Here is a 19504-nt window from a genome sequence, read left to right as displayed (position 1 = left end):
GGTGGTCTTATTTAGTTACTGATCAAATTAAAAGGCATACACAAATTAGTATAAATACTATATTTATTAAATATTTTTACAGTTTATTTAAATGTATTTACAGAACTATTCCTGCATAAGTTATATTTCGGACATCCAATTCAGGTCATTGCCTCTTGGGTAAGACAAATGATAGTCTCAGCAGGAAAAAGCAGCTCATTAGTACACAAATTCAGACTTGCTTCATTATTTAGCCATCTTTGCCACAAACTACCTGCTTACAGTTAAAATTTTGACGTGGACACTGTTGACTTTTAGTCGAGAGTTCAATTTTGCAAATAATTTAACTTTTTAAAACAAATAGAATCCAAATGTTTTCTGTTTCATATTTTGTTTTATATAAGCAGATTTTGGTTTATTGCAAAATTTGTTAAATGCAAAAATGTGATAGTTTCCAGGGAAATTGAACACTGTAGCTTCTACCAAAGATAGCTGGTATAAGGTGACAAGGAACCATGAACTTAATCAAAAGTACAGACATTTACAGTTCTAGCCAATCTTGTTTACAATCTCCAAAATGCTCAAAACTGACTCAGTAAATTCCCACAATTTCTGCCTTGTTATTTGATGTGGTAGGTTGGTGGTACTGAAGGTGGTACTGAAGGCTACTGTTCTATCCAGAACAAAGGCAGCCGATAGGAGAGGACACTCTCCCATCATGCAAAGCTTGAAATCTAGTTTCTAATCTAGACACAACCCAACCCCCAGACATGCACACCTGGAATGGATTCTTTTGTGATTTAGTACCCATCAACCATTTTAAGCCAGTACAGTAATTCAGGACAAAAAACTTGTTTTCCCCACCTCATTTCTTCTTTCAGTTTTTAAGAGCCTATAGACTCTACTGCATATCCGTTTGGTAAATTTTTTTTGTGCGCAGGCAGCTTAAGTTCACAGGAAGAAATAAGGTTCTGATATGTTTAGAGTGCACATTTTAAAACAGAACAAAATAAAAATTTCAAGCATGTGATAAAAATATTGATTTTTATAATACAGTATTGCTTTATAAATATAGATGGAAAAGCTATAAACTTTACTGGTCTTTGGTGCATCCAGAGAGGGATAAATAATTTGCCATTTGTAACTTAGAAATCCAAATTCTTTTGTTATAAAAGTCCACTACGCGAGGCAAATGTGTGTGTTTATACTGCTTGATTTAAAATACAATTAACACACATGTCAAGTTCAGAATTAGACCCACCAAGTGGTAATCTCAGTCACACCCCACAAAGACTTGGGTCCGCTGGCCTGGAAAATTCCAGTATAAGTACTACATAGCCTCTGACCACTGAGAGTAGGAGAGTCACTTGTTAAGCAGCACTCCAACTGACCCCTGCAGTCATAAAATTAAGTGCTTAACAAAAAAGAGCAAAGAAAAAAAGAAGAGAGAAAATATTTTGTGTCCCTATTCTATAGGCCAGGTCCAAAGTCAGTTCCCCTGTGAAACTCAATTCTTGTCCCACTATTTTCAACGTCACTGGAACAAACCCATTGCTGATTTCTAACAATTATTTCTCAAAAAAGACTAAGTTGATTTGTTGAGTAAAACACCACCAATCTAGCTTTATGAAGGTTGTGTTTGACGGGTTTACATGAGTGCAGAGAAAAGCCAGTGACTTGACCAGCATGCTCTTACCAGGAATTAAACGTAGGCATTGGAAAATTAACACAAAATACATCGTAATCATAAGGCTCCATACCTCTGACCACAAATAAAAACCCAACGAAAGAACTGAAGTCATCAGCCCAAGTATAAATGTATTCCTTCCAACAAAACCCTTCTGGATGCAACTTTCTTTACTTTTTAAATACAGAGACTGCAAATAGTTTGTGCAAAATAAATACCCCGCCACTTAACACTCACGTGTTTGATTATAGCACAATGGGTCCTCATTATTTAAACAGAGTCTCTCTCCACCCCTTGCTACCCTCCCCCATCTCCTCTACCAAAGAATTCTGTTTTGTCAAGTTAGAGTTAAGGCATTCTGACATGTAATTAAAGGTGATTCAAAATAGATATCTAACATTATGCCAATTTAGGAATAGTAGATAAATTACTGAACAGCTTACAAATGAATAACTCATTCTTATTATAAATGAAATGCCTGTTACAAGCATGATGTATTGAAATATAGTAATGACATGTACATGGTACATGTTAAACAATTTTAAATAAAACAAAAGCTTGACAGTTACTCAAATATACAGTACAAATTCACAAAACAAAATCTTTTAAAACAAGTTGAGGTAACCTCAAACATAAGTTTTAATGCAATAAACCAGGGAGTAAGTATCTCCTTTAGAGAAAGAAACTTTCTATATTCTCCTCAAGTAGATTCTCATCAGGTTTAATTGCATCCTCATCTATACACCAAAGTTACCTGACTTATATATAAAACATGGCTTTAATTTAAGGATTTCTAAGTATATATATTTTTCTACCACCTAAGTTAATAAAGGAAAAAAACTGACCCCAAAATATGTATCTTTACAGCAGTCGACTTGTACACAAACCTTAAAAATAAGTTTGAGCTTGCAGATAATGGAAAAACTGAATGTGGGGTAATTTTATAAGGAAACTATACACTGCAAGATGGCTATTCAGAAACTGTAAACATTAAGCTTGATTCGGAAACCCCCAAATTTCTGTGAAGGGCAAATGCAAATGTCAGACCGTCACCAGGAGTTTTCCTCGTGAACTCTTGTGCTGCTGCCACTGCCTGCGGTGCTCTTCCCACGTGGACTCCCTGAATTTAGTGCATGCTCTACAGAAAGCAAGGCTGCTAATAACAGGTCTGAGAGTGAGACTAGGAGTAGCACGACCATCAACAGCCAACAAAATTCAAAGTTAGAACTGTCCATTCTCAACCCATTAGGCCAACAGGCCTAGAGTGTCCACACAAAGGCATCATATCAGACAGCTGGAGGAATTTTAGCCATAACATTGAATTTCTAGGCTTTGAGGAGTTGTACAATCTTGAATAATATTTCCATTAAAAAATTTCAGTAAGGAGTCTCCCCAAACCCTCCTGCAGATCAGGCCACCAGCCTGTGACACACACTAACCAATAAGCTGCTCAAAATTTCATCACAGAAGCACAATTAAGCATCCTTCAAAAACCTTGAAACATTTGCATCCACAGAATTGAATTGAATTTTTCTTCCCAGCCTGTAACAAAAAAAGCTCCTGGGATCAAGATTTTGTAATCCAGAGCAATGTTTTAGAGCAGGATTATAAGCTCCTGAAAAATAGGAGTTTATAATGGAAACATAAAGCCACATCCAATCGTAACACAGAATGTATAGTACACGTGTAACATTTCTTTTGATGAATAGTGTATGTTTCTAGTAGATATACCATAACATACAATTTGTGTTAGACTTTTTAAATCCCTTTTACACACTGTAATTTTGAATCCACTTTACCAATATTACTCATCTTCAATACTTCAACCATTTTTGAAAAGTAATAGCCATTTTGGCTTTGAAAACTTCCATCCCATCATGGAAAGGATGATGAGGAAGTGAAAACCAATCTTCAAATCTTGATTCTCTTCAAATGTTGCTGGCAGATATGAGCTAGTGAATGACAGTAGTGGTTCTCAACAAAGATCTCAACGGGGTCTCAAAAAGACAGGCAAAAGGCTTACATCACTGGCCATTGAGATCAGTGGCAAAGAAACGTGGTCCTGCCAGCAGGATCAGCACACACAGCAGGGGAGAATGTGGGATGATGAAAGGAAAGGCGGGAGTTGAGACCTAGGCAAGTCAGTCTGTGTACTCAGCCACTATCGAAAGAAGGACGGTGATGTCATCTGGTTTTCCACCTACAATGAAAATGAAAATGCATTCGTATATTTTAAAAGGAAAAGTCAATTTAAAAAAAGGAAGCCTAAATAAATAAGTACTAGGAGACAAATACTGGCATTTCAGGCAGGTTTGGTTTGTCAATATACTCTACTATAAAAAAGGAAAAAAAGTTGATAAAGAGAAACAATTAAACAAAACACATCAAGAAATTACATGTAATTTAACTGAAGCTTTAAAAAAAAAACAAACCTCCCTGGCTCCTTTACAACAGGAGCACCATTAAAATGGCCAACCACCATATTCTCTGTTTATAGCAATCACAATAAAGACAAAATGTGGCTAAGATAAATTCTGCTTGACAAGAAAGTTACATGCTTCTACCCATAATCCTAATTTGGACAAACATATCCAATGTTTTGAAACCAGAAATAGTCTTGTATTCTAATCTGGCAAACAGCTATGGTATGTGCTTTTTTTCTATTTTAATATTCCTGAATGGCTAAGAGATGCTGTATATGTCATAATATTATACCAGCAAGAAACTGACCACTCTGTTAGTTCTGTTAGCACCAACATGTCCCCTGAGCACTGAGACTGAGCTAGCTACTGGCCTGCTCCCAAAGTCACACCTCGCTCAGCAGATAGGAGGACTCTTCAGACAAGGACAGTCTAACATTGCTTCCCTCTTCAAAACCTGCTGTGGCAATTTGGCAGGCAAATACTGTCAACGAGTCCCTCCGAGCCAGGGCAAGGGAGAAGTGAAATGTCAGACTCGTGAAAGGCAGAATGTTTGAACTGTTAGGAATGTCCAGGCCCTCCAGGCAGAGCTGGGAGGCTTTTTGGGCTCAGGTCCAAGCAGTGCAGTGGCAATAAACGCTTCAGTTCCCACCTGCCTCTGCGGCCAACAGAGTTCAGGTCTGAAGGGCACCCCTGTGGGGAAGACACGATGACATGCACTTGCTCTGTCCTCCAGCGTTTACGCCTCCTGACCTTGCTTAAAGCCACGGACTCACAGCTGGGCAAGGACACCACAACAGTCTCTTCCCAGGGCTGTAGTTTGCTTCACTCACAGCCTGGAATGCTCCCATCCTTCTGTGTCCCCAGTTAGTCTCTATGACCTTCCTGAAGAATGCTTACCTCTCACATTCAAACCGTTGTCACATGCAAACTGTGCGAAAGGTGACATATAATTTGGGTCATAGGCCAGCTCATGAGCTTGCTCAGCAATGCTTCTTGCCGTCTGTTGTATACTCTCATAGTTTGAATTCTAAGATGAAAAGATGAAGGAGTTATTTTCACCATAATGCCTCACATGATTTCTGCAGACGAGTCTACTTCTTGCAAACATCACTTTTTAAGATGGTAACATGTATCTAATCACAGTTTCCACCTTTATTTAAAGTTTTATTTCAGTTAGAGAAGACACTGAAGCGTTACCCCTTAGCTAAAATGAATGAGCTCAACAGTGCTGCCCGCCCAAGATGTCAATCGGAAAGTCCTTTGCTAGGAGGCCCTTGAGCCCTAAAGTCTGGATTTTCATACTTGCCCCCCACCTTTGAAATTCTTAAGACATTCTTGCTAAAAAGGGATGGGATTGAAAAGGCAGATTCTGATAGCACTTTAAGGATGACCTCAAAAGTTTCCTTGCTTAGGAATTCACTTGTGGCCAACCACAGTACTGTCCAAGAAAGGGCTGTCAGTTGCCTGACTAAAAAGCCCTCTCTGGTCTCTATCCCTTTGCCCTGCTTTATTTTCCTTCTTATTTACCACCAACATTCTATCTGTTATTTCTTTCTCTGTATTATCTGTCTTCTTCCACTAGAACATAAACTCCATAAGGGCAGAGAATGTGTCATTTCTGTTCGCTGCCCTGTCACCACACAGAGCACAGTGCCCAAGTGTGTAAGCATCCGACCTTTACTTAGCCTCACAGACAAGGCATGGCGCGAAGGATTTCTAACGAGTGGTCTTGGTTAATCCTCACCACAACCCTAGGAAATAGATCTTTTGTTCCTCCTCCATTTTACGAGTGAGGAAAATATTGCTTAAAAAGCTTAGAAACTTACTCAAAGTCATACTGGATAGTAGTAAAAACATGAGAAAAGACGAGTTAGCACTTCTACAAAGCCAGGAGAATTCGCAAAGACTGGTTTTCACTTCCTTTCACTCTCTGTATGGGCCAAGTCTGGACTGTTTCGTTACTACTGACAGTTCACATCACATCAGGGCCCTAGCTGCCTGCTGCCTGCTGCCTTGGCTGGCTCTGGTATGATGACTTCCTATCTTTCCCAGCCTCAACACCTGCTGGGTTTGTTATGAGAATAAAAAGTGAAAAAGATAACCAGCAACCGACACCATTAAATGCGATTAAAATGCAATTAAAGTACAATTAAAAACAAACAAGAAATCTCCCCGACTGGACTCTTCTTACCTTTACCACCCAACTAAATAAAGGCTTGGAGGAGAAGCCTCTTTTCCCCTCAAATTTTCTAATTGTGATTATTTCCATTTACAATCGCTTGAAAGATCAGAACCACTATCATCTTCCTAAATTCACAAAATAGTCTTTCCAAAACTACAGAAAAAGATAATAAAATTGAATCAATAAAACTCAGCTGCCCAGAGAAGGCTACTGTTTCCAAGGGCCAACCTTTGAGTTAATTACCTTTAACTTTTTTAGCTCCTGAAGGATCATATAATCAGGCATGTTGTCAAAGAGTCCATCTGTTGCCGTCAGGATAATGTCTCCTAACTGGACATCAAAGGATGTGCTATCAGCGGCATCCGGGCTGTGACAAGGACAGGGTAGGGGCAAAGTTGAGAGAGCCCTTTAGAGATAACTGTTAAAAATTTCCAGTGGGCACTATGGTACAATGTAATGAGGCATTAAGAAAAACTTATTTATAGTAATGGTCAAAAATAAAAACCATCATTCTGAAATTCCTAACCTTGAAAAAAATTAACTGAAAACTCTGATATAAATATTTCAAAAGCTTAACTAAAACTATCAAGTAAAACTGAGTCTGATGATTAGTGAAATGTGGTTTAAAAAGCAGAAGGGTTTTTTCTGAGTCAGATACTAAAATGCCTCTAAAATTCAAGTGGAAATGAGTCTTTGTTTTCCTAATTCTTTAGAGCCAAATTCCATCCTCTCTTACTCACTTTCCACTCATCAGTTTCCCTGCAGGCTTGAATCTGGCTCTCAGGAGGCTGCATTACAGTGGAGTAACTGAGCACCATGGAGGAGAGAGCACAAATACTATAAGAATTAATTCACGTGAAATACCTACAATGGTATTTCTTAGTATAATACTAGCAATTACTAGCATAATTACTATTACTAAGTCATAGTTACTCTGGCAGAGTAAGGACTGTGTGTCTCCCAGGGCTTACAAAGTGCTCATCCTGCACAGGTGTTTATTTACTAGTGAGCCTGGCATATAGTAGGTCTTCAAGGAATGTCTAATAGATGAGGAAACCAAGTAACTTCCAATTGGAGAAAAAACTCATTACCATATTAACAAAGAGAACAAGGTACTGTGTGAGTGTATGTGCGTGTGAGTGTGAGAGTGTGTGTGTGTAAGGGGAGATCCAAAGATACAGATGCTTCCATATGCAGAGAATAAATCTGGAAGGATTCAAAGGAACAGGTAACAGTGGCTGCTTCTGAGGAGAGAATGTGTGGATGGGGGCAAGGATAGGAGGTAGGTATTTCACTACATCTTTTTTGTGTAAAACTTAAAAAAAAATAGATGGGAGATTTTTCTTTTTTCCTTGATGAAAAGAGACATAAGAATGGGGGCAGGGGAAATCCAAGGTGGGGAGAAGAGAAAAGATAACTCAAGGAGTTAATGGCCTCCTCAGAGGCTTTTTGGCCATTTCCAAAGGCCAGCTCCACCATTCCCAAGCCTCCAAGTTGAGGGAAAGGTGAGATATCTGATAATCTGCCTTAACTTGTAATTAGGGAACAAGAGCCAAGAAAAAAATTCATACACTGACCTGGAAGGAAGAGACCAGAACCAAAGCATCCTAAGCTTGACAGAAAACCCCTCTAACTCGTTTAAGTGCCATGTTACAAAATTTGTGAAGGGAAAACATAAAAACAAACAGCCCACCCATGCTTGCGAGGGATTTATACAAAGTGCACTAGAAAATTTCTAGCTCGTCTTCTCTTCTAAGAAAAGCAGCAGCGCATCTAAAAGTTCTGTGCTGGGCTCTGGCAAGGAACAAATGAAAGTGAGCTTCCACTTACACATGGATACAACAAACACTTTGTACAAACAGCTACTAAAGGAAACCTGAAAGTTAAGGTTACAATAATATTTTATAGATAAGAAGGACTAGTGGAGATAACACACAGCAAGGGGGGAAAAAGGAAAGAAAAAAAAAAAAGACTGTAAAATTGGTAGAAACCAGGTCGATTTCTTCCTGAAATAAAGAGAAACAATAGAAGAAATTTTGCATGTGCTGAGTCTTTGGAAACTTAACAGATTCTAGAAGTTTAGATTAATGACCAGGTTGGCACTGAAGCTCTATTTTATGCTGAGGTTTTTCTTTCCCCAGGAGTGTCCTTTGCTACTCTGCCTGTGAGAGACTCGCTACCATTGGACAGTTTGTCCTCTTCTCCCAACACTCCCACCCATGAGCTTGGTGTTCCGCCAGCTGCAGTTTTGCCCATTTTGATTGAACATACTGTGCTGCTGGAAACTTCTGACTGCATGGAAACATGAGCTGAAATCACATGCTAGCAAGCTGTCTCTGGGCTCCAGGAGAAGCAACCTCTACCTCACTGGCAGGCCAGGCCAAGTGCTGCCTTAACCAGACTGTCCCGAAGACAGTGTGTGAGATACGGCAGGGCCACTCTAGCACTTAGAAGCCAAAACAACAAAAATCAAATAAAGGAAAATTAAAACACTATTCTCCAAAAACCGCTCGCTGAACTTGACATCTACCAAGGCCTTGGGGTTCTGAGTTCTCCCCATTCTAATATGGCTAATACTTATGTGCATTAAAGTCAACTGAAGAAGGGCCTATAATCAAATATTCTTCCAGTTACAGTAAAAAATGCTCCTCTCTCTAGGAGCCAGCAACAGACTTTAGATGGGCAATACTGAACACCTAGTTATATAATCTGCTCATTCCAGTTTAAAAGATGGCAGTAATGATCATTTTATTTTTGGACTTAAGATCTAGCTTAATAAGAACTATTAAGTAGAGACAATAGGCACTTGCTAGAATGCTTCTACTTTTACAAAAGGTTCATTACCCATTTAACCACATTTATGAACCGCCAACCACATTTATGAACCGCCAACGATGTCTGTGCCAGGCCCTATAAGATTGTTAAAGGCAGTGGAATCTGAGACTGTCTTAGTGTTACTCTGTACTCTGATCTTAGAAAAGACAGATTGTAAAAGTTGATTCAAAAAAGTACAGACTGTCTTGGAAGGTTCTTAACAATTTAAAAAAGAACTGAGAGAAGGTGTCAGAAGGAAAAAAGAACCCCTCAAGAGTACCATCACAGAACATACCCAAGACCACCTTTAAGTCCGTTTCCTGCAAGTTAACCTGGCTCTTTCAGGTTTTGCAGGGATTGCAAGTTCTATCTGATGTGTATTACAGGAGGCCCTGAGAATCAGGAAGTTATTCTGGTAAATACAGCAGATTGTCTGTTGGTGTTCTTCCCTAATAACATACGCAAAATCTCACATACGCAATGGCACACGGGAACAATGACTCAGTTCTCCAGCACAATTTAACAAATACGACCATATGTACCATGTGGTCTTTCTTGGTGTGAAAAACTGATATTCTGTAAACTTGAAATAGTATTTTCACAGCCTTGTCAAATTATTGGGTGTTTATCAAAATTCAACTTGGCTGCAAGATTGAGTTCAAGCAGAATATCTTTCAAAGTCAGATTAAAAGGTCCTCAATGTATCTTCTTTTCTCACAGGAAAATGGAAAATGCCTATCTCCACTGTAGTTAAGGGGGGATGTGGGTTAGAAACGAGAGATTACCTGTCACTCAAGACGACTCCTTCAGCTTCAGGGGGTGCTATGGAGAGCTGGAATGGAGTGTTGAAGTAATGCTGCTGCTCATCTGATCGGTGTACAACTTCACCACCCCTGACAACCAGAAAGCCTGAATCGCCCAGATTTGCTGTGTGTAAGCGGTGGCTAGTTCTGTCCAGCACCACGATGCAGGCAGTACTGCTACCTAGAAACAAAAATGACTACCACTTATTTTCTCTTCCTAGGCTGTCTCTGAATACACATTTTATTGTATCACCCCAAAGAGCAACATGCCATAATTTGATCCTCCTTTGTCTGAACAGGACCTTTCTTAGCTATGCTCCATTCACTGTGAATAGTAACCTGATCAGGGTGAACATAATGGGGAAAGAAAAAAGGATTTATACTATACATAGTAAGTGGGCCACTGATGATCTGGATTCTTCCATTTGCAGAGATTAAAAACAATAAAAACGGCTGGTATTTAACCACATCATTTCATTTCAATAGTACTATAACCTATGCCAAATGCTCAAAAGGATGTTGTTGAAATACTAAGTTTTAATACTTAAATGCCAGAATGAGAATGTTACGTTTCCCTGACATTTCTCATTAGTCACTGGCAGGAAGCCTTCTCTGTGAAATTCACCAACATTTAACACAGGGCCCATAACTACAATTTTTAACTGGATTTCCATCTGCTGAGGTCATGAAGAACTTTTACTAGAGACTGACTCACTATGAAGTAACAAGACCAATTTTCCCAGGGAGCTTGTGGAATCACCCTGTTCACTTTACGGAGACGACTTATGTTCACAGGGAAGAGAACACATTCAAAGCAGAGAGCAAAAAGCTTCTGTGCACCATTGCAGCACACAGCTCTCACATGACCTTCCCCAGACCGAGGCTGATAGTACAATTAGTGAGACTGCTTTCAAGTACTGAAATTTCAACCTGTACCTAAAGAAAAATGGCAAAATAGAAAAATTAGCAGTTCACCAAAAAAAAACATAAATGGCCTATAAACATATTTTTAGAAAGTGATCACTGCACTAGTAACTATTTTGCCTATTATTTTAACTAGAGACAAAAGAAGATAATGCATGGTATTGGTAACAGTACAGGAAACATGGTCATGCTCATTCCATGGCAGTGAGAGTAAAACTAAACAACCTTTAAAAGGGCAATACCCAAAAAATGCATTTCCTTTGATCTAGCAATTCCACTTGTAAGAATTTATCATAAGAAAATAATTAGAGACATAAACAAGACTACAAGTACAAAAACACCATTTAAGATCAGGAAGAACTGGAAACAACTTCAAAATCTAAAATTAAGGGACTGGGTAAATAAATTACAGTACATCCATACAATGGAAAGCTATGCAGCACCTTCGCAAAATACTTAGGAGGGCAGACACTGGAGTCAGCTTGCCTGCATCTGAATGCTAGCTCTGTCACTTAGCTGTGTGACTGAGGGCAAATTACTTAACCTCTCTGTGCCTCAATTTCCTCATCTATAAAAACAGGGTAACCGTAACTATCTTATAAAGTTGTTTGTAAGGACTAAAATCAGTTAAATCATGTCAAACACTTATAACACATAATAAGTGTTAGCTAGCTATTTGAGAGCCACTAAAATTGTGTTAGAGAAATATATTTGAAAGTAAAAGATAATTCAAGTGAAACAAGTAGATTACAAGTATTAATGTTTCCTTAAAAAAGTGATAATCAAATCTAAAGAGCTGCACATCAAAAAGGGTGATATTTACTGTAATTTTTTAAATAGCACAGTATGTAGACAAAGACTAATCTGCTAAGATGACAGTTGAATAAGCAAAAAGAAACAAACAAAAAAACCCAGGCTGTGCAAATCCCAGTGCTCTATCATTTTCTAGCCATGTGACGTGACGATGGGCAAGCCACTTATTTTTTCTAGGCCTCAGTTTCTTCCTAACAAAATGGGGAATAAAAGTACCTACAAACCTACCTCATTGAGGCTGCTGTGGCACCCAGCAGATCCAATTCCTCTTACTATCATTCTATGTACAAGCAAGCATAGAAAAAAAATCAGGGAGCATAATCGCTAAAAAATAAACAGTCTTCCTAGTGGGATTACAGGTAATTTGTTATTAATTTTTTCTTAATGAAAATATGTTAGTTAATTTAAAGACCAATTTAAATATAAAAACTTTAATTTAAATATAAGCATTTGTCTCGGCATAATGTTCAGAAATCCTGCTTCCTTGTTATCTACAGTATATGCACGGGTACTAACCTGACACTTTTATGCTAATCTATCTAGTCCCTATCCATTAATCATCTAAAAAAAGAAAAACATGGGGATTGTTACCAATTGGCCATGCTGCCAGAGAACCTACTTCATAGCTTATATTAGAGAAAAGATCACCAATTACCCTTCCTTCCTAACCCAAAGCACAAAAACTCCAATCATATACATCATTAATAGAATCACTACACAAAAGATCTGAAAGCTGATGGGGTTAATCTAACAGAACAGAAAAAAAGATAGACGAATTCAACAGCCTTGAAAACTGCGCTGTAGGAAGGACTCATGTTGATTCATTATTACTCACTGTCAAACCCAGGCTATCATTTTGCTACCCTTGTGGCAGTAAGCCGCAGAGTCAGAATCAAAATGGTCCTCGTGAGTGCCGGGTGGGGGTTTAACATGCAAAGCAGCACCAACGAAGGGAAGTTTGGCCTTACAGAATCCACTGGGCTTGTGGTGAGTATACTCCCCCTCTGCCTCTTCAAATTACTGATGTGTGCACACGGCTCAGGCCCTGACAGCCTAATGCTGGGACAAGAGCTCGACATTCTTACGTGTTTGGAGAGGAACAACAAGCAAAGAAGAAAAGAGTGCTAAGAATGGCAGTGTTGGATGTTCAGATGGCTGATGACTGAGCAATCCAGACAGGTCCCCAGGCAGACCTCTCATGCTAAAATGGAAATATTTTTATCACTAGCCCTTTATCTTATAAACTACTACTAAGCCTTTTGTGGAGCAAAGAGAGAAGGGGATAACCTTGTTAGGATTGACCCCTCAAAATTCTTAAGGTATGTTGGCTTCATAAGACCTAAATCCACTTAAGGGTTTGAGGAAATAGTGTATGACAACAATTAGCCTGTGATGCCAACCCAGATCTGAAAGCAGTGAGAAATTCTCAAGAAATAAGTGATTACAGCTAGCAGCTTGCCCTTTATATTGAAATTATGATATAGGCTTTCCAGCAATTGCAGGATAGAAAAAAGGATTACCTAATCTTGTAAAGTTCTCATTATCTGCAGTTATAGCTGAGGTTCAGTAATACTCAGCAGCCTGTCTTTGCCAAAATATGTTTGAGTTTAGTTAAAATAGCTTAGGGAAGGTGAAAGAGAAGTATGTGTCAAACATGGTAACAAAGGATTATTTCAATGTGTCTTTTAGGAGAAAGAGGTAATTGTAATATTCAGTGTAAGAAAATCTCTTCTATGTCCTTAAATTTATTTTAAGATCTCCCAGTTACATGAAGGTGAATAGGAAAAAAAGTAGGAATAAGGAAGAAACCTAGCAAAATCCAAAGCTTTCAAGGTGCAAAATCAGGATAGCTGTTGTTTTGTAACTGGTTATTCCAAGTCACAGTAAATGCACTGCAAGATGGTGGGTGGGATGGTGTTAGCAGAAGAGTCATGGGAATGTGCAGGAGTCAGGCCCCTGGCATCTGTGTCTAAAGGCTCTCTGTCAGATGACAGATGGTATTCTATAATGTCCTCTTCCCCTCGACATGTTTCTGGGTATTCCAAAAAGCTTTATGTCATTGCTTTTTACAAAAAAAGATTCCTCCGGTTAACATACGAAGAAAGGGCAGGTCAGAGGTTAAGTGGTTTTGCCCAAAGTCATATGGCAAGTTGACAAACAGCTGCTAGAAACAGAATCTAGGACGTTTCTCAGGACCAGGCAAGCTCAAGACTGCATGTCTAAATTAGCAGATTAAGACAAAGTGGTATATTGAAACCTCAAGACAAGATTTCTCTTCAGGTAGGAGAATAGCTGGTTAATCACAGCACAGAGAATGTGGAAGATGACAGCAGGATGAAAAGAACTCTTTCTTACAAAGGATTTAAATTGAAGGCAAAATTCTACAACATGGAGATCTCTAACACTGAACAGAAACTGGTTTTAAATGTAGATGGTGACTGGGAGGAAGGCCTTCTAGTAACCAAAAAGATGCTGGCAATTAGCAGAAACTTAATAATACCCTTTCTGAGAGTCTGCTTTCTGAGAAGCTGGTAAGCTGTTGGGTAAGTTCCCAGGAAACCATTTAAGAAACAAATGCAGAAGCTTGGCCAAAGGATGCTCTATTGGCATACCAGATAAACAAACACTAGGTATTTGTAAATTTTCTAATACAAAATTAACAGGGATCTATATAGACTAATTTTAGAGTCTGTAAACAATACAGTTTTACTTGTTTGTGTTTCTGAACTTGAAATATATGGAATCAGACTGCTGAGTAGTATTCTGCAATGTCTTATTTTCCCTCAACATGTTCCTGAGTATTGTGTGCAGCCTTAATTTGTTCCTTTTCAAAATTCATTTTTCTACTATAAATGGGCTTTTAGGTTATTCCCAGTTTTCTGCTATTATAAACAATGTTCTTGCACCTATCTCTTGATAAACAAATATGTAAGTTTCTCTAGTCCACGGTATAGAAGTGTGTAACTGCTGGGGCATACTACCTGTTCATGTTTAACTTTATCCCAAAGTAGCTGTACTATTTCAAGCAGCATTAAGGACTCTGGTTAGCCTACAGCTTTTCTATCAAACTGCTTAATAAGAAGAACCTCAGAAAAAGAACTGGGCTGGCAAGTGATTTTCTCAGTTTTATTGTTAACCATTTCCTGGGCTTCTTTAGAGAGGTAAATGCATAGATTATCTACTTACCAAGCAAAGGTACTTTATTTTGCAGCAACTCACAGTAGCTTGTGGTGAGGATTCCAATGGGATTACTCGGGACGAACCGTCCTTCTTTTACTAACCGTTCACATGTCCGCATTAAAGTCCCTGAGAACTGAGACGGATCAACTCCATAGTCTCTCCATCCTCCTACACCATCTGCAACCCCTAAAAAAAAAAAAAAAAAAATTTAAAGGATATTTTTACCAGCTTCTCAGGAATTCTTACCCCTGTCTTACTAATAACCAATTTTACTACATACTAGTACATATATTTACCTTGAAATTCAGAATAAAAAGTGCTCGGTTTAATGTATTACACTAATACTCCTAAGCCACATTCTTTATTTAGAATTTGATCTTTCACATATTAATGAATAAAACACATGAGCTACCACTGAGTAGCACTGCCTACCAGCCAAGAGTTTAATTTCAGCAGGATTTTCATCTTTGTACAGTATTTGTGTTATTAATCTTTGTTGTATTTTATAAGAATGAAAATTTTTTTTTTAAGTGCTGATGCTAGTGAGAATACAACTGAGCCAGAGCTGGTCATCATTAAGAATACCAAAAGCAGAACACTTTTTTCGGGGGAAGTAATTAGGTTTATTTATTTTTTTAATGGAAGTACTAGCAGCAAACTTTTAACTTCAAATATTGGTCAATAACTGTGAAAGAGAAAACAAAATTAAGAGTATATCCCATCCCTTTTCCTCCTCTGTCAGTGACAACCACTATCCTGTACAGGGCTGCACTACCCAGTATAATGGCCACTATCACGTGTGGCTAGTGAGCACTTGAAATGGAGCTGATCCCAACTGAGAAGTGCTCTAAGTATAAAATACATACTGGATTTTTGAAACTTTATTATGAAAAAAAGGGTAAAAGATTTCATTAATTTTTATGTTGATTACATGCTGAAGTAATACTTCAGATATAATGTGCTAAAGAGAATACATTATTAAGGTTAATGGCACCTATTTCTTTTTATTTAATTAATGTGAATATTAGGAAATTCAAAACGACATGTGTGGCTCACATTAATTATATTTCTATTGGACAACATTGGTAGAGATTTTTACAGGTCTATAGAGCTGTTGATGAGTTCACAGTCTATGTAAGACTCCTTATCAAGGAGTGTTCAGACTCTCAAGTCTGTGTAAGACTTCCTCTTAGCAAGAGCAAACTAGCGCTCAAGAAAGCCAATAAGACGTCAAAGTCAACATCATACCATCTCCTATCCAACTCCTTGCAACACCAAGCTAGTTGTTCAACATTAAAATCAATTTCTGTCTACTACATTCAAACAAACAGAGAACTAAAATGTCAGATATATACATTATTCAGGCTTTAAATGACCATAAATGAACATTTCAAGGATCTATAAGAAATATTAACAGTAGCTGTTTTGGAAATAAGGAACTGGAAGTGATCAGTGAAAAAATGACAGAGTTTAGCTTTTTACTTCCTACTGTTCTATATTAAATTTTATTTTTATAATGAACATCTATTATTTTATTAAAAATATTAATTAGGGATTTTATCATTTTTTTAATAGGAGCATTCTTTTCTCTGTATTTCCTCTTTCTGGTTCTCGAATTATTTCTCTCTTTTTTTGCAGGGGGGAGGTAATTAGGTTTATTTATTTATTTATTTTTAGAGAAGGTATTGTGGATTGAACCCAGGATCCTATGCACACTAAACATGCACTCTACCACTTGAGCTATATATATCCTCCCCTGCAAGGGATTTTTATAATTTTTAAGGCTTTCTTAGCATGAAGCACCCTTGCCACATACACATTTATACTTTTTTTCTTCTAGCTTTATTCAGATACAATGGACATACAATAGTGTAAAAGTTTAAAGTATACAGCATAATGATTTGACTTACATACATCATAAACTGATAATCTCAATAAATTTAGTGAACATCATCATTTCATATAAATACAAAATTAAAGAAATAAAAAAAAACTTTCCAGGTGATGAGAACTCAAGACTTGTTCTCTTAATAATTTTCATATCTAACATACAGTGGTGTTAATTATATTTATTGTGTTATACATTACATCCCTGGTACTTATTTGTCTTACAACTGGGAGGTTTGTACCTTTTGACTGCTTTCATCCAATTCCTCCTTCCCCCGCCTCTGGTAACTACAAATTTGACCTCTTTTTCTATGAGTTTGTTTTTGAAGTATAATTGACCTATATTTACATTTTTTGTACTTTCACACACGTTTTAAAGAACATATATAATGCAAAAGCAGGAGAGTAACTATATATGCATCCCTGAAAAACTGGCTTAACATGAAATGGACACATGAAACTATTTTTCTGGTGATGGTATTTATCAAACAGAAATGGATACATCCTGAAAAAAAATAAGACTAAACAGAAACTGAAGACAGTAAAGAAGGTGACAACTTATCACTAATGGGGCAGCAAACTTTCCGACCTTTTGTGACCAACCAACAGGCAAAATTTCACTTTAGGACAATTTCAAATTAGCTGATTAGATAATATGACATCTGAGATTTGTTTCAAAATAGGGGGGAGAGGTGATGGAAGAGTAGATGAAACAAAGCTGGCCATGAATGAATAACTGAAGTTGAATAAGAGGTACATACACTCATCCCTCTGCTTTGATATATTTGAAATTTTCTAGTATATAAAGTTTAGATAGTAATAATGATAAGAAAAAGAAAAAAGATCCTTCTGCCTGCTGTGCGGAGAGCAAGAGCAGAAAAGGGAATCAGTCAAGAATCTAACTCAGCAGCTCAGCTGTGAAACGGTGGCAGTGCAGGGATACGGGATCCAGTGAAACAAAAGGACTTACAGGTAAGACTGGAAGGGGGACAGCGAGAGTGGGGAAAAAAAGAAACATCAGGGATGACTGAGGTCTACCCTACCAGGAAGAAGTACTACCTTTTTCTGTGTTTTTCAAGCAGCTGTGAGGATATCTAGAAATTCTTAAGAAAATTTAAGATAGTTTAATAGTAAATTCTTTTGAGGAATTCTTACTTCACCAGGGGTTAAGATTTTACCACAATATAAAATGCAACAACTTGTGTTACAACATAGACTGCAATTATAATCTGATGAATCATTCATTCTTTCAAACTACTGCTTGCTCGAAGAAAATAATTTCTTCTTAACCAATCTCTGACGTAAGAGCCACAATTAACTTTAAATACAAACTGGTTTCATCTGCAAATGCCCTTCAGAAGAAAACCATTAAAACCTGAGATAATGTTGAGAGTTGATCCTGACACTCACTAAATCATCTGTCAGCAGGTTATAGAATCTGACCTGGCATACCCCTTCAACATTAATCAGATTTCTCCCAGAATAGAGTGCAACCTTTCAGGCACCTGTTTGCTTTAATACGGGAAAAAAACCAAAAACCAAAAAAACAGGCAAAACTCCATAGGCCAAATCTCTCTAGGGGAAGAGAGATTAAAAAGCATATAAACTTTCCAATAAAGCTGTGGAAAAGTCTTGATCTATATACATAATTTACTTACAAAGAACAAGTTACATAACAGGAAGAATTGTATCTGGAATTAGAACCAGGCTAAAACGAGAACAACCTACATTTGAAACCCAGTTTAATTCATATTAGGCAGTTATTTCTACAGGAAATGAATATTTTCCTCTCTTGCATAAGAAAAAGCTTCAATCCACAAAGAGAGAGAACACTTTTTAAACCGTGGAATTGATCCAGATATAAAGGGAAATTTCATTCAGAGGTAAAGAAAACAACTGTTGAAGGAGAGACTGCTTCAGATCTTGAAGATATCAAACAACAAAGGATAATATACCTAAAGAGCAAGTGGAGGGAGGCTGCAGTGAACACTAGAGAAATAAGAGGGCTAAGGGAGACACATCCTGCCCCTGAGAAGCTCACCTTCTGGTGCGCAGTTAAATACTCACATGAGAACTAGGCAAACAGCTCCCACAAATGCTGCTACAGAAGGGTCAAGAGCAAGTGGTTAATGCTTATGCGGCACTGAGAATGGAGCAAGCCTTTACTCAGGAAGTGGCATTCAGATCTGGCCCTGGAAGGTAAGTCAGATTTCCACACGCAGGAAGAGTAATTAAAGGAAAAGAATGGCAGACAATGAGGTACGACTAGAGCTTGGGTGAGTGGGGAGAAGCTGAAATGTGCAGGGCAGGAGCTGAAGTTGTAGAGGGCCCAAAACTGCAGTCCAGGAACTCAAAGCTTTATGCTATAGACCTGCACTGTCCAAAATGGGAGCCACTAGCCACATGTGAACTAGTCAGTATGATATGTGGCTAATTTGGATCGAGATGTCCTGTTAAACGTAAAATACATTCTGGATTCCAAAAACATAGTACCAAAAAACTGTAAAATTTTTTCATGCTGGTTTCATGATGAATGTCCTGAAATAGTTCAGATATATTGGGTTAAATAAATATATTAATTGAAATTAACATCTGTTTCATTTTAATTCTTTTAATGTGGCTACTAGAGAATTTAAGATTACACACATAATTTACAGTATCTTTCTACTGAAGAGAACTGCTATCTATACACAATAAAAAGTCAAGTTTTTTCTAGGTGGAAGTGATAATCCAATCTATATTTAAAAAAAATAATCCTGATAGCAGTGGAGAGAACAGGTTGAGAGAGGTAAGAGGTCAGACATCAGCTGCA

At 37.8% G+C, this 19504-nt stretch overlaps 1 protein-coding gene across 2 annotated transcripts in view; it reads right to left on the bottom strand.

The window, feature by feature from the left end:
* Window positions 1–45: 45 nt before the first annotated feature.
* Window positions 46–19504, bottom strand: part of PPTC7 (protein phosphatase targeting COQ7) — a 34827-nt gene continuing 15368 nt past the window's right edge. For both annotated transcript variants that reach the window (XM_072952891.1, XM_072952892.1), the window contains 5 exons: window positions 14812–14991; window positions 9871–10069; window positions 6515–6638; window positions 4987–5116; window positions 46–3866 (listed from right to left, as the gene is read on the bottom strand). In XM_072952891.1, coding sequence (XP_072808992.1) covers window positions 3808–3866; window positions 4987–5116; window positions 6515–6638; window positions 9871–10069; window positions 14812–14991 — 692 coding nt within the window. In that variant the 3' untranslated portion in view covers window positions 46–3807. The remainder of the gene's footprint in view (window positions 3867–4986; window positions 5117–6514; window positions 6639–9870; window positions 10070–14811; window positions 14992–19504) is intronic.

This window comes from Vicugna pacos, chromosome 32 (assembly GCF_048564905.1).
Source record: "Vicugna pacos chromosome 32, VicPac4, whole genome shotgun sequence".
Lineage (NCBI taxonomy): Eukaryota > Metazoa > Chordata > Mammalia > Artiodactyla > Camelidae > Vicugna > Vicugna pacos.
This window is presented reverse-complemented; position numbering and strand designations above follow the sequence as displayed.